Raw genomic sequence first — 23,627 nt, forward strand, 5'->3', positions numbered from 1 at the left:
TGCACGGACTTATACACATTACTGTCATGGCAACATGCATCAACTTGTATACTTAACTACCATGGTAACATCCATTACCACTGTGGCCTTTATTAACTGTTGCTTTTGCTACAAAAGTGAAAGGACTGTAGTAAAAAAGATGGCTTCACAAATCATCAACACATGAACTTGTATTTATTATGCAATAAACTTTGATTTAAAATCACAAATACTTGCTATTTCTTTGTGGCATTAGTATATAATTCACTTTGAACACCGTATCATCTTTTCTGTTTTGGTTCCAATGAGCCAATGAAAAGTCAATTATCTCTTCTGTTTGGTTACAATGAGCCAATGAAAAGTCACTATCTCTTCTGTTTTGGTTACAACATGGCAATGAAAAGTCACTATCTTTTCTGCTTTGGTTATAACGTGCCAATGAAAAGTCAGTATCCATGGATTACTTATCTATTTACTTATCTGATTAGAGTTTTACTCCATACTCAAGAATATATCACTTATACGACAGAAGGCAGCATTCTTGGCATTATGGTGGGAGAAAACACGGCAGAGCCTGTGAGGAAACTCGCAACCACCTGCATTTTGCTGGCTGACCTTCCCTTGTACAGTTGGAAAAGACAGCAACCGCATTGGTGAGAGGTTCCTAGGTCATTTTACTGCACTAGCACACAAACCACTAGGAGATGGAGGTCTCTTAAATTCTTTTACTCTTCAACTGAGTCCCGATGAGAGGGCAGACCCACAATCAAATATCAAATGCTGCTTTGGCTGAATTAAATGCTTTTGCATGTAGTTTCATTCTCCACTTATCAATAGAACATTGAGGTCCCTTGACCATGTCACTGTCCCGTTTCTTCTGCCAACAGCAATACCTTCAAAATACAAAAAAAAACCCAGAATAAACAGCCATAAATAATCAGCTATATTGGCATTACTGTAGTTAGAAAGCACTTTATTTACCCACAGTGGCTAGGTTAAGGAACATATCTCAGACTGGGAAACTTACTGATGTAAAGCTTTCGGTAAGATAAGGGTTACTGGAAAGAAAGGAGAGCAGGTATGTTTAGGGCTGGAGAAACCCCCAAACCTTTATGTGCTGGATTGCTATGATGGAAGGTAGGATTAGACTTTCAGAAACCCCCAAAACTCTCACAAAGAATTAAACACAAAACCTTAATGTACTGGGTTGTTAATATAGAAGCTACATGTAGGCTAGGGCTGGAGAAACACCTGAACTCTCACAAAGGATTCAACACAAAACCTTAATGTGCTGAAGTGTTAAGATAGAAGGTAAGTTTAGGCCTTAAGAAACCCCCAAACTCTGACAAAGTTTCTACACAAAATCTTAGGGTGGTTAATTGTTCAGATAGCATGTAAGTTTAGGGCTGGAAAAACCCTCAAACTCTGACAAAGTCTTCAACACAAAACTTTAATATTCTTGATTGTTGAGAGAGCTAATAGATTTAGCGCTGGAGAAACATCAAAACCTTGACAAAATTTTTAACACAAAACCTTAATGTGCTGGGTTGCTAAGATAGAAGGTAGGTTTAGGCCTTAAAAACCCCTCAAACCTTGACAAAGATTTCAACACAAAACCTTAATATGCTGGGCTGCTAAGATAGAAGGTAGGTTTAGGCCTTAAAAACCCCTCAAACCTTGACAAAGATTTCAACACAAAACCTTAATGTGCTGGGTTGCTAAGATAGAAGGTAGGTTTAGGCCTTAAAAACCCCTCAAACCTTGACAAAGATTTCAACACAAAACCTCAATATGCTGGGCTGCTAAGATAGAAGGTAGGTTTAGGCCTTAAAAACCCCTCAAACCTTGACAAAGATTTCAACACAAAACCTTAATGTGCTGGGTTGCTAAGATAGAAGGTAGGTTTAGGCCTTAAAAAACCCCCAAACTTTGACAAAGTTTTCAACACAAAACCTTAATGTGCTGGATTGTTAAGACAGCAGGTAGTTTTTGTGCTACAGAAACCCCCAAACTTTGACAAAGTTTTCAACACAAAATTTTCATGTGCTGGACTGTTAAGACAGCAGGAAATTTTAGCAATGGAGAAACCCCCAAACTTTGACAAAGTTTTCAATACAAAACAAACAGCCCGCTTCTCGGATGCTCATCGCGAAAAAGCAGATTACTCAATGAACTGACATTCAATATCTACCACGTGACAACCATCTCACCTTTACAAATCCCAACACTTGTATGTATGTATGCTTGGATTTTTATGTCGTACTTAAGTGTGGGTGTGCATATACTGTGTGTTCTCATGGCAGGGCGAATATATGCCAAGGTGCGGCTGCCACTGTAGTATCGTGCCGGAGACACCAGACATGACACCCCCACCCATTCAAAATGTAACCTTTCGGGGCTGAGCATTAAATGAAGAGGCAACAAGGACCATATTTAAAATTACTGATATGACCCATCCCGGATTTGATCCTAGGCCTCTCGACTTTGACGCGGACACTCTGAACATTAAGCCACTGAAGCGGTTTCCCAACATTTGAATTGGTAACTTACCTTCTCCATCTCCATCTGTACACCACGCACAATCTCCTCCAACAAGCTCAGTTTCTTCCTCCTCTCTTCACTCCGTGCCTCCAGCTCTGTCACTTTGACCTTGTACTCTTCCTTGTGACCTCTAAGGTCATTCAGCTGTGTCTGTATCCTGGCGATCTCATTGGTCAGTTTATCCTCTGCATTTTCAATGTTCCGTAACTGTTTCATCTCCTTCTCTGTCTCCTGGGATAATTCGTTAAGATCCTTGTGTATGGTTGAACGCTCAGACATTAGCACCTCGTGTCGTGTTCTCAGATTGCTGTACTTCTCTCTGTACTTCATGCCAGCATCTGAAAAATCAATCAAACAAAATCACATTTAGCCATTAATGTGTCTTAAGGGAAAAAAGTTAACAAAGACCAAAACAGCACAATAAAAACACCCTCCGCTTGCTTGTGGTATAAGCTACCTATTATTTCAGTCATATTTTGATGGCATGTTCTTAAAAGTATGACCGAATAAACCGAATAAAGGGAGACAACCTAGTCAGCAGACACATATAACTTCAGCTGCAGGATAGGGGAATATACATATCTCCCATGTGATCCTTACTGTCCAATAAACAGCAAAATATTTTGTCTGATGCAGGATAAAATAACACACATACATTACGTTTACGTAACTTACCAATACTCAACATTCATGAATGCTTCCCCACACTATTATCCCAAATTATTCCAAAATACATGGAGGACTTTGGTATTACATAACAGGTCCCCTTTGTTCAAAAGTTTATCAGTAGCGCAGTTTAATAAGCTTGATATTATCTTTAGTCTGGCCTAAAGTCCCATCAGTTTTGTACTTGGTCAAAAGTGATATTAAGCCAGGTTTAACTTTTAATACAAATTGGAACAACCGGTTCCTGAGTTATGCAATTATATAATTGTACTCGTCATTTAATGACATTTAAATGATTCCACAGTGGTCTGGTAAATGGGCCACAGGAGGAAAATTAAATGCTGGAGTAAATCTCTGCATCCTGCCTGAAACATGACAAACCTCCTGCCAGAACTGGATTTGAACCTGTGACCTCACTCGTCAAGGGTTAGTCCAAGGATACAAACAGCAGCAATTTGTCTGCTTGATCATTACACTGTAATGGTGTTATGACCTGTTCACATGGAGTATAAATGACTTAAAGGTTTGCCAACAAAATGCATTCGTTTACATGCAAATTAACATCACAAAATATTACTTTTGGAGCCAAAATTTACATTTTTTTCAATAGGATATCATATACCTTCCAAACTAACTTCAAAAAGTTCTAAGATCAACAGACTCTGTATTAATCAGGCCAGATATGCAGTTTAAATATTCATGGGGTGAAATTTTAGGTCATTTACAATACTTACGTATACAGTTGTTCTCTGTGTACAAACTGGACTGGTACTGCCTGGTGTGCTCTGGTTCATTCACTTTCACTTTTGCTTTCCCCTGATAGAAGCTGTCTATGATCTGCTGTAACATTATGTTGGCCATTATGGAGGAGATGGGGTTGTTACAGCATGGGCAGAGTTCCCTCCCCTTCACACACTGACCACACAGGCTGTGACCACAAGGGCTCAGCAACATGGGTATCTGGTCTGGGGACAGCTGTGCAATACAAAAAACATTAACTGAATCCAACTGATTTACATCAAAACAAAAATGTTTTTTCTTTTCTTCATGTACAAAACTGAGATATTATCCTTTTTTTCTGAAAATGCCAGCTAAAATTATTGTTTATACATGAAAACTGCACTAGCCATGATTTTGCTCCAAAGCCTATACAACTGTATATACAACAGGTATGTTATTTACTTCTTCAATGTGTGAGGGTTTGTACACCATCATACTGATGTGGGATGCTTTTACATACATGCCTTAGTGTTGTGAATCACTAATGCAGTTGCTGTGAGTTTCCAGCTCATGCTGGCTTCCTCGCCAGTCGTACGTAGTAAGGTCTGTCAGCAACCTGCGGATGGTCGTGGGTTTCCTACCACCATAATGCTGGTCGCTGTCGTGTAAGTGAAATATTCTTGAGTACGACATAACACACCACTCAAATAAATAAATAAATAAATAGTGTTGTCAAAATTTTAACTGACCCAAAGATATAACTTTACACGTCACATGGCAACATTGGTACATATTTCAGGCTTCAGGCGAATTCAGACAAAAATTTTGTGAATGAATGAAGATAATCATACCATGACTTGCCGACATAAAGGGCAGTTGTGACTGGTCATCCCAGAGGAGTTGTTGGCTGGATTCTGCTCTTGAGTAGTTGTCCTGTTTGCTGCTTTGTTTTCATAAAAGTGTCTACAGGGTTTAGAGTTCAAATCCAGGTCTTGCTTCACTCTAGATATGATTTTGTCAGCTAATGTCTCAAATTGATCTGGTAACAGTATATTCTCAACTTCATTTCGCCCACTGGTCAAAGAGCATTTTGTCTGGTCTGATCTGCTCGTACTTGCAGGCCCTAGCACTTGGTCTCTGCTCCACTCGGGGTCAGGGGTTGCGCACTCCACACTCCTGGCACTATCTAACATCAACAGATTTGTCTCCCCTCCTTCTGGATGAGTAATTGTCTTGCTGTGGAGAACACCTCTCTCGCTATTACCCCTGCCAGAGTTGGATGCTCTTGCAGAGAGCCATGACTTAAACTTCCCCCGGGGATGAATCTCCGGTGAAGATGACGGACTCACATTACCCTCAACATGGCTAACGCTTCGTTCATTTGAGCCTTTGTCACAATTAGAAAGACTGGATGCTGGATGGACTGACTGAACTATTAAATAAGTGAAATTAATGGATGTAAATGGCAGTCAAAGTCTTAAACACTAATAATGAGGTACAGTATCTATGTAAAAAAAAAATGCAGCCAACATAAAGGGTCAAAATGCTTGGTCATTCATTTTTAAGAGCTCAAAATATTAAAACAATGATGTCCTCACAATGAGAGCTTGAAATATCTTATTTTTACTCCTGTATCTCTGTTGTTCTGATTGTGTCAATAGGTGATGATTGTTTATTTATTTATTTATTTGATTGATGTTTTACCCCGTACTCAAGAATATTTCACTTATATGATGGCAGCCAGCATTATGGTGGGAGGAAACCGGGCAGAGGCCGGGGGAAACCCATAACCATGCGCAGGTCGCTGACAGACCTTCCTACGTATGGCCGGTGATCATAGTTAAACTTCAATTTGAGATTTATTAAACCATATGTTGGGAAAGCATGATGACATCTTCATTTTGTTAATCAGTAATTTTTGCCATGGACGGAATTTAGGTCATTCAATAAACTAAAAGAAAGTTTCATATCGAAAAAAAATAATATAGAAGAATGGTGAAAAATGCCTAAAATTAAGTTTACTTAGTAAACATAATTATACAAGTTTTATTGTAATATCAGTGCTCACCTGATGCTGATTGTACTTTACTGCCAGGTGAAAACTTGGCTTCTGAGGTTTGACCACGATGTTCCTCTCTTTGTCTCATCCAGTTCTGTTGTCTTAAACGAATCTCTCTTACCTATTAACGAGGTAAGACAGATAACTTTACAAGAATCATTATTAAATAAAAACTATTTAATAATTAACTTTAACATGGGCAATATGTGAATGAAAAATTGATGACTGTGGTTCAAAGTAGTCCACAATTTTGTTCAGTGGTAAGATTCTACATGTGCTACCTACCTGATCATACTGTTTATTTCCTTAAATGATGTTTCTGTGCTATATATCTAAAAATTAAGACACTTCAGCTCTCTAACAGCCTATATCTGACAAATCACCTGAATGTGTTCAGCTACAGCTAAACCAGAGCGGAAAAAAGTCCCAGGGTGTTGTATTTATTTATGAGTGAGTGAGTGCTTGGAGTTTAACGTCACGAACAGTCATGTGACGACAAAAGAATCCTTAGAGTGCATGTAATGTGCCTCCTTGTTGCAGGACGGATTTCCACCTCTCTTTTATCTAGTGCTCCTTCAATCAGACCCCTTACCAAAGGAAAGTAAGTTGTCCCGCTCAAGCCATTATACCGATATGTGTCAACCAGTCGTTGCACCATCCCCTTCATGCTGAATGCCAAGCGAGGAAGTTACAACTTCCTCTTTTAAGGTCTTAGGTGTGATTCAACCCAGGATTGACCCTAGATCTAATGCTCACGAAGTAGTCTCTTTACCAGCTGTGCTATCGGGGCCGGTTATTTATTTATGTATTTCATTGGTTCTTCACCCCTTGTTCAAGCACATTCACTAATACCATATTAGTCGGCAGACGGCAGCTGGTCACAGAGGACCCCAAGAGGGCGTTGTAAGGTTGTCGATGCTTTTTTGGCCTTAATTATGACTATACCGTATGAGTTATGACGTCATTTTCAAAGAATGGTTGCTCTTCACTGCAAGTTCACAATTGACAGCTTAATAACTGAGTCAATTGCAACAAATAATGACACCACAGAAAACTCCCCTGGCCAGCACTTCCCCTGGCCAGCAGTAGCAGTCTGAAATCCTTGACCAGATTTATAAAAGACATCATAAATATATGAAAAATAGGACTTCGAAAAGATTAACACCAAAAGTTCGAAAGCAACTGTTTTAAGTGCAAGTCGCAGGTAAAACTGTGATACCTTCTCTTTAACTTCAGCCTTCACTTTATCTTTTGCCACAACTCCCATCCCTCGTGGCTTTTTTTGGCTCTTCATGGACATTTTTCCTTATCTTGATGAATATTTACGCGACGAAGATGAGCATGACCAGCACCAGGAACGTGTTCGGGCAGCACGCCGCCATTTGTAAACAATGTGAAATCGAGGCTGTCACTTTGCAAACTCCTCACCGGTACAGTTCCTTCCTACGCCCACGTGGTTTATGACGGGCGTAATTCCCTATACCATTTTAAGGTGGTAAACGTTTCTTAGTTTAAACGTATATAATTCTTGGCTATAATATTCAGCTCGATGGCTGTTTTTGACGCAGAATGTATGACGATGATTTCTAATAATCCCTCTTGTCGCTAAGGGTCTTCTGATGTCCGATATCTGCATATATTTATTTATACAGTATCTAGTCATAGCGTAACAGTGAACAGCTTAAAATAATCTTTATGAAACAGTGAATATATAAAAACATATATAAAATGACCAGTACTTAAAACTGATCTAGTTATGTGCGAAGACGTACAATGACATGCATACTAAATCATGCAGACCTCTTTCTATTTCTCATATACACGAGTAAATTATCACGTACACTCGCTTTCTGGCATGGCTGAAACCGTTTATTGCTTGGCTTACCTCGACTCCATCTTAATATTTTTGCGTATATTCTTAGCTATTTGTGTTGAGTATTGTTTTAGAAATTGATCTTGCGATTATAGATCTGGATTGTCATTTCTGGTTCACATGTGTTATTGTTCGCGGGTGGCATTCGCAGCGTGGACGCCTCCGTTTATCTTAGGATAGGGCCTATGCTTTCTAGGCCATGATTTACTGTTGATGATTTGTGGGCGTGGATATGCCCTCGGTTGGAAGAAAAAACAAAAGCTGGAGCTGAAAAAGGCTGCGATAGGGCGTACGATTAATTTTTTAATGCAGTAAATTCAGCCCAGCCAATGTTTCCTATCTGTATGTGGTTACCAATTAATTAATTCTGTAAAATTCACCAGTGAGTGAGTGAGTGCTTGGGTTTTAACGCCATACTTCACAATTTTTCAGTCATATGACGACAAAAGAGTCCTTTGAGTGCATGTAAAGTGCTCCCTTGTTGCAGGGCGGATTTACACCGCATTTTATCCAGTATTGCTTTACTTACGCGACTTACCGAAGGCAAGTAAGTTGCCCCACCCGAGCCATTATACTGATACGGGGCAACCAGGCGTTGCACTATCCCTTTAATGCTGAACGACAAGCGAGGAAATGGTTCCTCTTTTAAGGTCTTTGGTGTGACCCGCCCCAGGATTGATCCTGGATCTACCGTCGGCATGTACGGATATTTTCGATAGATCAAGGAATGAAAATAAGTCAATATAGAAATGACACTGATTTAAAAAAAACGAAACAAAAAACCCCGCGATTTCTTTGACAACAAATGTGAATCTGTATGCTGTATTTCTTTGCGTCTTTGTTTAAAGTACCGACAACCGTAAAGTGTTCTCTCTTAATAGTGGTTATAACACAGTATAAACTGCAGTGTAAACTTGTACACTTTTAAGCCAAAAACCGCTTCGGTGGGCTAATGGTTAGAGCGTCCGCCTCGAAGTTGGGAACCGGCCCGGATAGCACAGTTGGTAGAGCGTCCGCTTCGGGACCGGTAGATCCAGGATCAATCCTTGATCGAGTCACACCTAAGACTTTAAAAGAGGAAGTTGTAACTTCCTCGCTTGGCGTTCAGCATGAAGGGGATAGTGCAACGACTGGTTGACCCGTATCAGTATAATGGCTCGGGCGGGGCGGCTTACTTGCCTTTGTCTCAGTGTAAGTCGTCTCAGTGAAGCAGCACTAAATAAAAGAGCCGTGGAAATCCGTCCTGCGGATGGAGGCACATGCACCGTACATGCACCCTAATGATTCCTTCGTCGTCATATGACTGAAAAATTGTTGAGTACGACGTTAAACCCCAAGCACTCACTCACTCACTCACTCACTCACTCGAAGTCGGGATACCTGGGTAAGACTGGGATCAAATTTGGCCAGGTCAGGTCTTACCAAAGGCTGTACAAATGGTATTCATTTTGCTGCCTCGCTTGGCACTAAGCAATGAGAGGTTAGAGCAAAGAAACCGACCTGGTTGACACGGTGTTAGCATATATAATGTGACTGGGCGGGGTGTCATCATATCTGGTATTAGATACGATACATGTATCTAAGTGGCGGCTTCACATTGGCGGGAAGGACTGGTCATACCACAACAAAAAGAAGATAGAGTATATGTACACACCTTACGACTCCTTGTCGTAATTTGTTAAAATGTTAAAAATTGTTAAGCGCGTCGTAAAACCTCAAGCATACATGCATATACATATATAAAGCCAAAAAATGTGTAAACTTCATATAACAAGTCATGAATTTGACCACGCGTAAAATAACCTTACATCTGCGCAGGCTCCCTTTAGGCTACCAACAGACGACAGAAAGCACTCTTGCAGAGATGAGTCTTGTAACTCTTTTACACAAAAGTTAACTGTAATTTAGAGTTAAACACCTGCACAGCTGGCTCAAGACTTCGAATCCCACTTATGTCTTATTGGCTATTATTGTTGTTACTGCCTTGTCACATTTCATCCCTTCTAGCAGCAGTAGGCTTATACAAACTTACTTCATATAACAGAGATATACTAAAAATTTATGAGTAGTAATAGGGAGAATTAAAATAACTAAAATGTCAGGTTAAGGTCATACGTATACACTCAGAGCGTGTAACAACATTTCTGTTGTATCAGATTACAATTAAATTAAATATATATAGCAGTTAATTAAAATATATTATTTTCCAGTATTCAGAACAGCATCTGTTTCGACCAAACTTTCAATGTCACGGTCTTCTAACTCCACTGTGTGTTCTGTCAGCCTCTTCAGTAGTTACGGATGTATCCTATACTCGTCATTTATTTATGTATTTGACTGGTGATTTACGCCCTACTCATGATTATTTCTTTAATACGACAGCGGCACCCCGTGACTAAGTGTTCCAATTAGAAACCTTTGTAGTTCACCTTCCTGATGAGCTACTGTTGATTTCTCCTGCTACATACTTGATACGGCATCCTGGTTTCCTCTCCGGTCGTACGTAGGAAGGTCTTGCACCAACCTGCGGATTATCAGGGGTTTCCCCCGAGCTCTGTCCGGTTTCCTCCCACCACAATGCTGGCCGCCGTCCTGTAAGTGAAATATTCTTGAGTACGGCATAAAACACCAATGAAATAAATAAATAAATAAATAAATAAATAAATATATCAAAACAGTGTCCGCGTGACATCATGTGAAACAGGTGCGTTCTAGGGTTATAAAAATGAGTCTTGCTTGGTTGGTTAAAACTGATAAACATGGCGGCGCTTTCGATTTTCTTTGGGCGAATTTGTCAATTTTGAACTGGGATATCCCGTTTAAGGGACTTCACAAAATTTAATGCTTTTTAAACTTTATGTGGGACACTTCATCGATGTATATGTACGTTTGGTCTGTCCTTGTCTTTTCCTTTGAAAGACACATGACAAGTAACTCAAAAAACAAAGATTACTTTTTTAAGAAAAATGAAAACAGTTATGTCAACAAAGTGAAACAAGTTACATGCATTTTAGCTGTTAAGTCATATTTAATATCTGTTAATAACCCTTCTATGTCATGCTAACCTTCTGTAAGAGGTAGGAATTTTATGGAAATGACATCATCTATTAACTGTATGACAATGTGTCTGAGCTGAGCGCGGGTAATTCGAGCTCTTTTTCCTACTGATTTGTTCACGTCACGAATGCATCCACCGAATTTCCTGACTGACCGCTGGGGGCTTAAGAAAACTGTAGTATAAATTGTACGCACGAGAAGCTTGTTTGTACTTTCATATATTGGGATACATCCTAAAGTGCATATTATGTAATAATGTAATAATAACCATTTCATGTATACCTTTAACCATAACATTATCTATATACAGAATAACTCGTGTATTTGGTGTAAGCTAGGGTAAGATGTGTCCTGGGTCGTTTGAAAAAAAATAGCGACAAACAAATCAGAATATCAATGTACCAATTTTAATTTAACAGTATTCTGGGTTACTTAGGTTGATCACATGGAACTGGGAAATGACTGTTAATGGTTAAAGCCAAGTTGTATCCCTTGTTTATCGCAGTAGTACTACAATATGCCAGATTTACAGCAAAAAAGAGTATATAATATTGAATAAATCCAATACAAAATCAATCATAATTTACACTAATATTTCTATAGTATAAACGCTACTGTCAAATTTTCAATTTCCCTTCAAACATAAATAGGCACTAAATATTCAGCATTATTAGATATAAATTGTGTTTTTTTTTTACTCATTAACAATGTAAATTTATAACTACTAAATAAAGAAATCTTGTAAATTTACATGTGCAACTTAGTTACATGTACATCATCATTGAAAGTAAGCATATAGAATCCATTTATCTTTATTTACACAAAAAAACTGTCAATAGTGAAAAGCAATCATTTTATCTGTAAATTATTAAAGAAGGTTTAGTGTACAGTTTGTAAAAAAAACAAAAAAAAACAGTCGACACTAGCTTCATCAATCGCTTGTCACCAAGGCCCCACAAGCTGTTAAGAAGAGGGGAGAGGAGGTATACACATTTCTGCACAACGTGTCTCCTACCGATTACCAAAATTATATGCTAGTAAAGTAACCACATCTTGTCAGCAAAATGCAACATCCAAGTGGTACAGACCACTGACTGCCTACATATACAGAGCTTAGGCTCACTATCCTTTGACCTAATGCTGACAATTTCACCTTGAACCTGCCCACATATTCAATATGTACTCTGATTCCTTAAGTCATACGTAGTGTAGACACGTCAAAGCCTGAATGGGTAAACCATATTTACAGGTATTCCAGCCATTTAAAATTTGTAATCGTGAGGCTCGAACTATGTTTTTGGAAGTCAGAATGAGCCAGTGTGGCGCCATGTGGACGTCAGAATAAACCAGTATGAGGCCAGGCACAGTTCAGAATGAGCCAGTGTGGGGCCAGGTATGATCAGAATGAACCAGAGGGGGGCCAGGTGAAGGTAAGACTGAGCCAGAGTGAGGCCAGGTGGAGGTCAAAATGAGCCAGAGTGGGACCAGGTGGAGGTCAGAATGAGCCGGGAGGGGGGGGGGGGGTGTCAGGTGGAGGTCAGAATGAGCCAGAGGGGGGGGGGGGGTGTCAGGTGGAGGTCATACTAAGCCATAGGGGGGCCAGGTGGCGGTCAGAATGAGCCAGAGTGGGGCCAGGTGAAGGTAATACTGAGCCAGAGTGAGGCCAGGTGGTGGTAAGACGGCCAGAGTGAGGCCAGGTGGAGGTCAGAATGAGCCAGAGTGGGGCCAGGTGGAGGTCAGACTGAGCCAGAGTGAGGCCAGGTAGAGGTCACACTGAGCCAGAGTGAGGGCAGGTGGAGGTCAGATTAAGCCAGAGTGGGGCCAGGTCGAGGTCAGACTCGGTCACCGTGGGGCAAGGTGGAGGTCAGACTGAGCCAGATTAGGGTCAGGCGGAGGTCAGACTGAGCACCATTACATCAGCTATTACTTACATAGATGTATAATAAATGCACAGCATGGGTAACATACACTCCCAGCTTTCTTCAATTTTTCTACAAAGCATGTGTCAAAGACAGCATAATTCATAATTGTATTTAATTTCGTAATTTATGAGTCTAATTAATACAATGATGGAAGGTCGTAACCATACTGATCTGGTATTTGAGACAGTTTTGACTTTGGTGAACTAGCTGAACAGAACGATCTGATCATACTGCTGATTTTACTGTCAACTATTGCAGATCAGTTAACTGTTCTTGCTTATCTTTGGTTCCTGGATCCCATCCAGTGCCCTTGTGATCCCAGCCTTGAGGTCAGCCGGTCTGAATATCCCGACCTCTGTTATGATCCCGCCTGTAATGAGGTCGTGCGGGGTCACATCAAAGACAGGGTTCCAGCAGTCAATCTCTGAAGCAGCAATAGGGATGCCCTTATGCTCCTTCATCTCGTGATGCGGCCGTTCCTCTATTTTCACCTGGTCTCCAGAGTCCAGATTGCGATCAATGGATGCGCTAGGAGCCGCCACAAAAAAAGGAACATCATGATACTTGGCCACAACTGCCAACTGGTAAGTTCCGATTTTGTTTGCAGTGTCTCCGTTGGAGACAACCCGATCAGCGCCTACGACAACTGCTGATATGTTACGCTGCTGCATTAGGAGTGCCACAGCGCTGTCGCAGATGAGCGTGCCCGCCATCTTCTCATGCACGATTTCGTACGCCGTCAGACGGGCGCCCTGGTTGTACGGGCGGGTCTCTGTACAGTAAACGTGTTCCAGCATTCCTTTTTCATGGAGGGACCTCGCCACCCCCAGGGCAGTCCCGTAGCCTGCCGTTGCCAAGGAACCCGTGTTACAGTGCGTAAGAATACGCACAGGTGTGTTGCCATGGTGATTCAAAATGGCTTCTGCACCATAGTTCCCAATGGCCTTGTTATCATTGATGTCTTTCGCCAGCATATCCTCTATGGTTTTTATCAAGTTCTCTTTCATATCCTCAACTGTAAGATTCGAAGTTTCACACAGAATAGAAGCTTTTTTCTTCAGTCTCTCTGCTGCCTCAGTCATATTTACTGCTGTCGGTCTGGCTGTCACCAGATAGTCCATCTTTTTGCTCACAAATGCAGAAAGCTTCTCCTTGGATTTGAACTCTGTAATATTGAGTTCTACTGCTAAGCTCAAACTGCCCACAATGGCAATGGCTGGCGCTCCACGTACCTGCATTTTTTTAATAACATTCCAACCTTGGTCTACATTCTGTACTTCGATGTAGTCAGTGTCATGGGGCAGCAAAAGCTGGTCCAGTATGTCCAGCTTTCCCCGCCTCATATCGGATTGCCTCCAACTCCATGATGCTTCTGCAGAATAAAGGAAAAAAAACATTTAATCATTTATTTATTTTTTATTTTTCCTTTTTTTTTATTTATTAGGTTTAATGTTGTACTCAATAATATCTGATTGTCATGGAGTATGTACATATGTAAGTATGTACGTACGTAAGTGTATATATGTATTTGTGTATGTATGTGTGTATGTATGTGTGTGTGTATGTATGTATATATGTATGTGTGTATGTGTATGTATGTATGTGTGTGTGTGTTTGTGTATGTACGTGTGTATGTATATATGTATTTGTGTACGTATGTGTGTATGTATATATGTATGTGTGTATGTATATATGTATGTGTGTATGTATATATGTATGTGTGTGTGTATGTATGTATGTATGTATGTGTGTGTATGTATGTGTGTGTGTATGTGTGTATATATGTATGTATGTGTGTGTATGTATGTATATATGTGTATATGTATGTGTGTATGTATGTATGTGTGTATGTATGTGTGTGTGTATGTATGTATGTATGTGTGTATGTATGTATATGTGTGTATGTATGTATGTATGTATGTATGTATATATGTGTATGTATGTGTGTGTATGTATGTATGTATATGTATGTAAGTGTGTATGTATGTATATATGTATGTATGTACGTATGTATGTATGTGTGTGTGTGTGTGTGTATGTATGTATGTATGTATGTGTGTATGTATGTATGTATATATGTATGTGTATGTGTGTGTGTGTGTATGTATGTATGTATGTATGTATGTATGTGTGTGTATGTATGTGTGTATGGATGTATATATGTATGTGTGTGTATCTGTGTGTATGTATGTATATATGTGTGCATGTATGTATGTTTTTTTTTGTTTTTTTTTTGAATGGTGTTTTACGCTGTACTCAAGAATATTTCACTTATACGACGGCGGCCAGCATTATGGTGGGTGGAAACCGGGCAGAACCCGGGGGAAACCCACGACCATCCGCAGGTAGCTGATAGACCTTCCCACATACGGCCGGAGAGAAAGCCAGATGTATGTATGTATGTATGTATGTATGTATGTATGTATGTATGTATGTATGTATATATGTAAATGTATGTATACATGTATATATGTGTGTATGTATGTGTGAAAAGGATAATCATTTTTGAGTTATGTGACAAGAAGAAGTTATAAGGTGTAGTCATGGGATATTATTCGGCTGAAAGAAACCGCTTTTCCCGGGTCAATCAAACCATTGGCCTTTGACTGACACACAAAAATCCCCAGAAATTACTAGTACAATTTAAAGGCAAAAATACAAAAGAAAAAAAGAAACAAAAACACCAATTTTTCTGGGTGACCCAACACTAAAAAAATCCATAAATGGCATTAATATAAAACTGAACATTCATCTTTTTATTTTGTCTACTATTGAAGTTTTTTATCTTGTTTTAAATGGCATTCCAATACGTAAATAGAAGTCTTGAATGTTTTAAAGGTCTTGGCTGACAGTGGACATTTTCTTGGGTTAATCCTTTTCACTTTGAATCTGTGCACTTGAATCTGCCATTCCTAAAATCCAACTTAAGACTGGACAAAGCCTGGACTTGCCTATTGATCTCTCACACCAGCCAATTAGAAATGATTCTGTGTCTAGCTCAAAAATAATTCCTCAGACAGTCCACATTTTCCACAATTGGATCATTTTCAAGTTTTGTCTTTGGTTTCACAACAACATTTTAAATCAACAACCCAGATTGGTGAAGCCTATGAGCTGAGCTGAGCTGTGCTAAGCTATTCCTAATTGGCTATGAGGATAAAGATCTTTGGACCTGTCAGACAGTAAACAACAACTGATAGATGAATTGTTGCAGCCAATTATGGCTACACACAGCATACCTACATGTAAACCAAGACCTCCAACAGACCAACCATACAGGCACTATATATTTACATACATACAGAAATATGGAAAGCACCCTCAAATTATACACTGTAACGGCTGCAGCACGTGAATGCTTGGCTTAGGTACAGGTTGGTAACTATCTGCAATTGCAGTCTTTAATTGCATGGGTAAACTGCACTTTGTTTCAGCCTGTGTCAGGCCATTTTATTTTATCCAGTCATTGTAATTATGACAGGATCATTCCAAGCAAAGTAACTTCTTCAGCAGTCTTACATGTAAAATATTTAACAGCCTCCATGTTCCAAACCACACTATGTTTATGAAATGCTGTGTATATATGACTTTCGCCATTTTCGCCAATGTTTGCCTTATTTTCTTCTGTTATGAAAGCTGTCCACAGAAATTGACATCGGCCCAGAGTCTGACACTATAATGGTATGATGTGACCCCGGTACGCTTCTCTGACGGGTACATTTCTTAACATATACAATTGACTACAGACACAAGGTACGAATCAATCGGCTGCACAGGTTATACAAAAAGTATGTCATTTTCAATCATGGGCAGTAGTTTTTCTAAGGCAGCTGCACTGGACTTTGGCATACAGTGGGGGTGTTGGGTTGTGGCCGCTGCCCTCAAGACAGAGAAGTTCTATGACTTGGCAGGTTAGTTGACTACTCTCTGATCAGCTGTAAAGCTGCATTTACCTGCAACGGGGGAAAGCGTTACGAAATCGCGTGTCCATGATGTTGTTGTTGTTTTACACCGGACTCGGCACGCATAAATGTTGATCTGTGTCTCAGTGGCAGTAGACAACGAGAGTGCATATTGTAGGTGAGTGAATGGACTCATAAAAACGAATATGCGTGTGGATACTATGAAGTGGCAAGATGAAATTCACAAATCAGTCTTTCTTGGCGCATCCTGGTGCACTCACCCGCTTAATCCAGGGTACACGTGGTATTGATTATCTCCCCTTAACTAGGTCAGCAAGGAGAACGTACTGAGGTTTATAAACAAATTATTTATTGGGCATGCCCCATGATAAAATCGAGCGCTTGGCGTTTAGGCGTGCCTATGTTTTCTTGTTCTGAACATTTTTCTCGCCAAAATTTCTATAGACAGTGGGGGTGTCAGCAATTGTACGCTTCACACCTCCCACTTGGCCACAAAAAATGAGGTACACCCATTATCCACCCACCCCCTCCCACCTGAGTCATTTCTGTCACTATCCACTCAGACTTTTTATCATTTTTATTCATTTTTATCGTTTTTATCATTTTTTAGTTATAGCAAGTATATAATTTGTACTGTGGTGAGCCAAAGTGAAAGTAGGTGCATTGTAAGTAGGCATACGTGCACAGATCATAGATGCAGTCTGCACTACAGTTAACAAGGGGGTGATAACAACTTAACATGTATATGTGCCAAAGGAACACTTTCCTTATTCTTGTTGCACCCGCTGTGGCCCAGTGGTTAGCATGCTAGTATAGTACTGTGCAGTGACGCAGGAGTCCAGCTCGAGCTGTCTTCCTCTGTCCTCCAGCAGGCTGTAGATGGTCTGGGTTTCCCAGTTTCCTCCCACCATAATGCTGGCTGCTGTCATAAAGTGAAATATATTCTTGATGTCTACAAATAAAAGAATTTGAGTCTGCTTAATTGTTTGATATATATAGAGGTTAACCATCGGAATTTTCCTTCAGTGATAAAAGTGGTATTTCACACAGTTTTATAGAAGTCACTTTTGTCTTTACATTTTTGATATTTTACAACTAGACACCATGACATGGAAAAATAATATTTGTTTTATGATGTTCCAATCTGAGCTCAGAGGTATGACATCATAATACATGTACAGTGCACTTTAACATTCCTGACGTCAATAAGGCTTGACATCTTACATACGTAGGTTTGAAATATCCAGACTTTAACACCTTCATTCTTGTCAAAACTCTTAAATGCTGCGCATTCTTGAGATTTTGACTCGGTGGCCTTAAACCCAAAAGTAACCTCTCTAATGTTGAAATTCACCTTCATACATTTATATTGTATACGACTATATGCCCCAATGTGCATGGGCTATTCAGGATGCCAACAGTAACATGTACCTGTAGCTGTCATTGCATATAGGTAGGTGTGAATTTAGAATCTCTCGGGGCAATAGAATGATATTTATTAGGAAGCAGACAGAGTGAGAGAATAGTAAATAAATATTAAATCTTAAGATATGTGCAAAAAATGTAGAGTGTAACACGGGATAAAGCTATAGCTTACTTGTCTGTATATTGCCAGCGTGGTTGGAAATGCCTTTGACGGAGATCAAATTCAGCTTTTGAAAACTGTGGATCTGAAGTGTAGCCAAAGTTGTCAGTGTCATAAATATGTAACTTCAACATTGTCCACTGTGGGTTCAGATTTGTACCGCAGTATATTTGCGTAGGCGTAGATTGAAAATGACTTCATTTTGGTTACAAATTCCCAGGTTATTTTTGGCCAGCTAGACCTGGGTTGGCCATCTACGATGTCACCAGCTGAGCCGTACTGGGCGGCTGGCTGGAGATCCGCTAAGCAGTAAATCTATTGTTTTTGGTGGATTTAAAGTTATTATTACATTTCTTAGAAGCCCTCTCGGTACCCTGATGTTTAATCAAGCTATAATCTTTATAATTAGGACCAGTAGGTAATCTTAACACTTAATCCTGTAAGGAAACAGAATTTAGAATAGTTATGGTTAAATGACTGCCTCTGGTTACAGGTTCCAGTACATTTTTCCTCCTGGCTTACCAGACATTACAATGGAGTAGAACGCAGCACCTGAGACAGAAGGTGCAGTCTGGAATGGTGATGACATGGGCTGTCAGGTAATACATGCAACTGGTAATTCGTCTCCATAAGATAGTGGGAACACATGATCTGCAGGTTCAAATCCAGCCTCGGGCAGGGAATTTGTAGATTATCCCACCTTTTCAGTTATAGGGCTGCTTGCACAGTCTGACATTTTCTGAGCACCTGTTTTCTTCCATTACTTATGAGTACATACGGTGTACACCACATGCGTAGGAAAGTTCATCAGTAACTTCACCAAAGGGTAGTGGTTTTTTCCAGGCACTCCAGCTTCCTCCTCCCGTAAATTGTAAAAATGCTTTCAAATAGTTTAAAAATTTTTGAGTAAGACCTTAAGCAACAGCCAAGTAAGTAAATCTGTGTAGGGGGCAACTTTATGACTGCGTCTGGAATGTTTTTCATGGTTTATTTCGGGAAACCTGAGGTACAACCCATGAAGTCGTGTCGTACATAAAACCTTAAAATTAGCAATCTGAGTTTCTCAGTCTGGCTTTGCCTGCTCAGTTAATGCACGCTATCTTCTGTACGGTTTATCATCAGTCTCAATTAAGTCCAGGTGTTTATAGTACTTGTATATTATGCTAGGATTTAATTGCGTATCATCAGTTTCGTGGGTTTTTTTAATCTTCTGTTCACAGACTGGGCTTGTATCTATTCTCCCGAATCCTCAAGGATGGGTCAGATAGCCGGTTCAACTATGTGAGAGACCAGTCAGCCAAATTCCTGTTGTACTGGACGATACAAGGTAGGTTAGCCTAGCCTGATCCCTTTTATCTGACCCTTAAGGTTGCAGGTTCAAATCTAGTGGGTCGGTTAGAGCGCTAGCGCAGCGTAATGACCCAGGAGTCTCTCACCCAATGCGGTCGCTGTGAGTTCAAGTCCAGCTCATGTTGGCTTCCTCTCCGGCCGTACATGGGAAGGTCTGACAGCCACCTGCGGATGGTCGTGGGTTTTCCCCTGGCCTCCACCCGGTTTCCTCCCACCATAGTGCTGGCCGCCGTCGTATAAGTGAAATGTTCTGAGTACGGCGTAAAACACCAATCAAATAAATAAATAAATAAATAAATCAAATAAATCAAATCTAGCGGTAGTTGGTTTATGTATCACTGAATGGCAGCCAGTTCAAACAAGGCAATTGGAGTTTGAATTTATCCAGTTTCCACCAGTTTCACGCTCGTGTGGATTTTACTAGGGATGATACTTGGGGGGGGGACACATAGCAGGGATCGAGTACAGATGAGTAAGCTTATGGAACAAGACAGGGCTGTGATAGTGTATGTAAGCACAGCCCTACAGAGCTAAGGGTAGTATACAGTGAGGGCTTCCTCCCGCCATAATGCTGGGGCTGCCGTCGTATAAATGAAACATTCTTGAGCATTCTGTAAAACACCAATTAAATAAATAAAATGACATTACCGGGCATATTTGATAGTTCGGCATCTGTCACTGGTTGGTCCTACAACTTCAAAGCCTGGAGGGTTGTTAGGTACATGACAAAAGGAAGTTTAATAATACCAGTCAAATTATAAATAACTCAATATAAATAAAATGAGTTACTGTCGTTGTGTGTTACTTTCGCACGATCTGAGCTGGCAGCAAGATGATAGAAGAGAGTGATTAGCCCCCCCCCCCCACCCCCCCCAAACAAACACCCACCCGCCTGTTTCATTATCCTGCATGGCACTTAACAGCTCTGGTTGCTAATTAATCCTCGCCGCATGGGGTCAAGTCACTGACAGTGAGGTGTGCCGGTCTCGTGCCTAGCAGGCCTACATGTACATCTCTAGATATACCCATGAATAAAATCAAGGAAAATATTACAACAGGTGATGTCTTTCACAAACCTTTAAATTCCAGACACTGTCTGAAAGCATGGCCACTCCAAACAAGGAATGTACATGCACAACGTACATTGCAGACGAACCGATTATTCGGGTTAAGCCTACGTGGAAGTCACCTCATAACGAATATGTGTACAAATGTATTTTAGCTGAAAAACTGAATTTCACTGAGAAATATCTGTCATCAGCTTCCCGTATCCATGTAATTCCAATTTAGTATGTCAGTGCACAGGCATTTTTTGTTTCTTTAGAGTCGGAACTGTCCTCTTGTTGCCGAAAAATTGCTAAGTACGACATTAAACCCCGCACATATATATATATACATATATATATATACATACATAGATACATATGTACATACGACATAACCCCTCTTTCTGTTGTTGTTGTTGCAGGTGTTTGGGTGTACATAACTCTCTTGCCCACCCTTATCCTTAACGCTGAGAGATCTGACCGTCCCCTGGGTAAACGCGACTATCTGGGCTGGGCAATCTGGACCCTGGGCTTCCTGATAGAAACTGTAGCAGACTACCAGAAGTCCTGTTTTAAGGCCGACCCAGCAAATAAGGTGAGAAAATGATGTCCTTGTCTATTGTACTCGTCCAGGGAACCTCCAAATAGAACAAGTTATCTCCCTTCAGTGGGACCTCTCAAGGGAACTATGTATTTGTTTTGTGTTGCATGCCATACACAATAATGCTTTGTGTTTCTTTTGACTGAGTGGGGAGATCTTAAGGTTGAAAAGTTTACATCTTGTGTCACTGGCTTAACATGTCAGATGTCTGGTATCACACTCATGGGGTGTCCTGTCTTGTATCAGTCGCATGAGGTGTCATATGTCTGGTGTCATAGGCATCGGGTGTCAGGGTTGATCTCACAGACATGGAGTGTCAGGTCTGGTTTCATAAGCATTGGGTGTCCAGTCTTGTATCAGTGACATGGGGTGTCATGTCTGGTGTCTTAGGCATGGAGTGTCATGGTTGATCTCACAGACATGGTGGGTTTGCGGTCAAGCATGGGATGTCCTACCTGGTGTCACAGGCATGTGGTGTTATGCCGTATGTCACATGCATTAAGTGTCCTGTCTGGTGTCACAGGTATGGGGTGTTGTGCAAGGTAGCAAAGTAATTATAACCGAAAATATAGTGACTGAAATATTGATAGAAGAAGAATGATAATTTAATGCAAATAACTCCAAGTCTTCTGTCGCCCATAATTTTGCTACTTTAAGTGATAAACTCCTACTTACTTAAATGAAAAAATCTTGCATGGTGTTAAACAAGAATCAAGCAAAGTAAGCCATTAATGGTACTAGTACAAAGGAAACATTCTTGCGAGAAGGGAGTTAAATACCAAAGTATCAAGAAAGTCGACAATGCTGCATATATTGTCTGTCCAGGGACAGTTCATACAGAGTGGGCTGTGGAGCATAAGCCGCCATCCCAACTACTTTGGAGAGATCCTCGTCTGGACTGGCTTATACCTCAGCGCATCCTCCGTGATGAGCGGGCTACAGTATGCAAGTGTTATCTCCCCTTTGTTTGTGACCTTTCTCCTGACAAAGGTCAGCGGTATTCCCTTACTGGAGAGAGCTGCTGAGAAACGCTGGGGACATCAGCCTATATACCAGGACTATGTGAGAAAGACAGCAGTGCTGGTGCCCTACATCTGGTGATAGCATGCCCTACATCTGGTGATAGCATGCCATACATCTGGTGAGAGCATGCCATACATCTGGTGAGAGCATGCCATACATCTGGTGACAGCATGCCATAATCTGGTGATAGCATGCCCTACATCTGGTGATAGCATGCCATACATCTGGTGATAGCATGCCCTACATCTGTTGATAGCATGCCATACATCTGGTGATAGCATGCCATACATCTGGTGATAGCATGCCCTACATCTGGTGATAGCATGTCATACATCTGGTGATAGCATGCCATACATCTGGTGAGAGCATGCCATACATCTGGTGACAGCATGCCATAATCTGGTGATAGCATGCCATACATCTGGTGATAGCATGCCATACATCTGATGATAGCATGCCATACATCTGGTGATAGCATGCCATACATCTGGTGATAGCATGCCATACATCTGGTGATAGCATGCCATACATCTTGTGAGTGCATGCCATACATCTGGTGATAGCATGCCCTACATCTGGTGATAGCATGCCATACATCTGGTGAGAGCATGCCATACATCTGGTGAGAGCATGCCCTACATCTGATGATAGCATGCCCTACATCTGGTGATAGCATGCCATACATCTGGTGATAGCATGCCCTACATCTGGTGATAGCATGCCCTACATCTGGTGATAGCATGCCCTACATCTGGTGATAGCATGCCCTACATCTGGTGATAGCATGCCATACATCTGGTGATAGCATGCCATACATCTGGTGATAGCATGCCATACATCTGGTGAGAGCATGCCATACATCTGGTGATAGCATGCCATACATCTGGTGATAGCATGCCATACATCTGGTGATAGCATGCCATACATCTGGTGAGAGCATGCCCTACATCTGGTGATAGCATGCCATACATCTGGTGATAGCATGCCATACATCTGGTGATAGCATGTCATACATCTGGTGATAGCATGCCATACATCTGGTGATAGCATGCCCTACATCTGGTGATAGCATGCCATACATCTGGTGAGAGCATGCCATACATCTGGTGATAGCATGCCCTACATCTGGTGATAGCATGCCATACATCTGGTGAGAGCATGCCCTACATCTGGTGATAGCATGCCATACATCTGGTGATAGCATGCCCTACATCTGGTGATAGCATGCCATACATCAGGTGATAAACAGACTATGCTGCAGATTTTTGGCAAAATATTATTC

At 40.8% G+C, this 23,627-nt stretch overlaps 3 protein-coding genes across 3 annotated transcripts; 1 reads left to right on the forward strand and 2 right to left on the reverse strand.

Annotated features, from left to right (window-relative positions):
* Positions 1–839: 839 nt before the first annotated feature.
* Positions 840–6,008, reverse strand: LOC135478083 (uncharacterized; the record flags this gene model as incomplete). Its single annotated transcript, XM_064758353.1, has 5 exons — positions 840–872; positions 2,530–2,858; positions 3,921–4,161; positions 4,758–5,338; positions 5,975–6,008. Coding segments are annotated over 5 exons (1,218 nt in total), but the record flags the coding sequence as incomplete, so codon positions are not given.
* A 6,411-nt stretch (positions 6,009–12,419) lies between these two features.
* Positions 12,420–14,182, reverse strand: LOC135478004 (methylthioribose-1-phosphate isomerase-like). The gene is given in 2 exon segments (XM_064758254.1): positions 12,420–14,154; positions 14,156–14,182. Coding segments are annotated over 2 exon segments (1,101 nt in total). The 3' UTR covers positions 12,420–13,080.
* Positions 14,183–16,598: 2,416 nt separating this feature from the next.
* On the forward strand, positions 16,599–22,423 carry LOC135478042 (uncharacterized). Its single transcript, XM_064758306.1, has 5 exons — positions 16,599–16,728; positions 18,819–18,924; positions 19,546–19,652; positions 21,144–21,316; positions 22,148–22,423. The coding sequence occupies exons 1-5, from the start codon at positions 16,608–16,610 to the stop codon at positions 22,421–22,423; spliced, it is 783 nt and encodes a 260-aa protein (XP_064614376.1). The 5' UTR covers positions 16,599–16,607.
* Positions 22,424–23,627: the final 1,204 nt, after the last annotated feature.

This window comes from Liolophura sinensis, chromosome 11 (genome assembly GCF_032854445.1).
Source record: "Liolophura sinensis isolate JHLJ2023 chromosome 11, CUHK_Ljap_v2, whole genome shotgun sequence".
Classification (NCBI taxonomy): domain Eukaryota; kingdom Metazoa; phylum Mollusca; class Polyplacophora; order Chitonida; family Chitonidae; genus Liolophura; species Liolophura sinensis.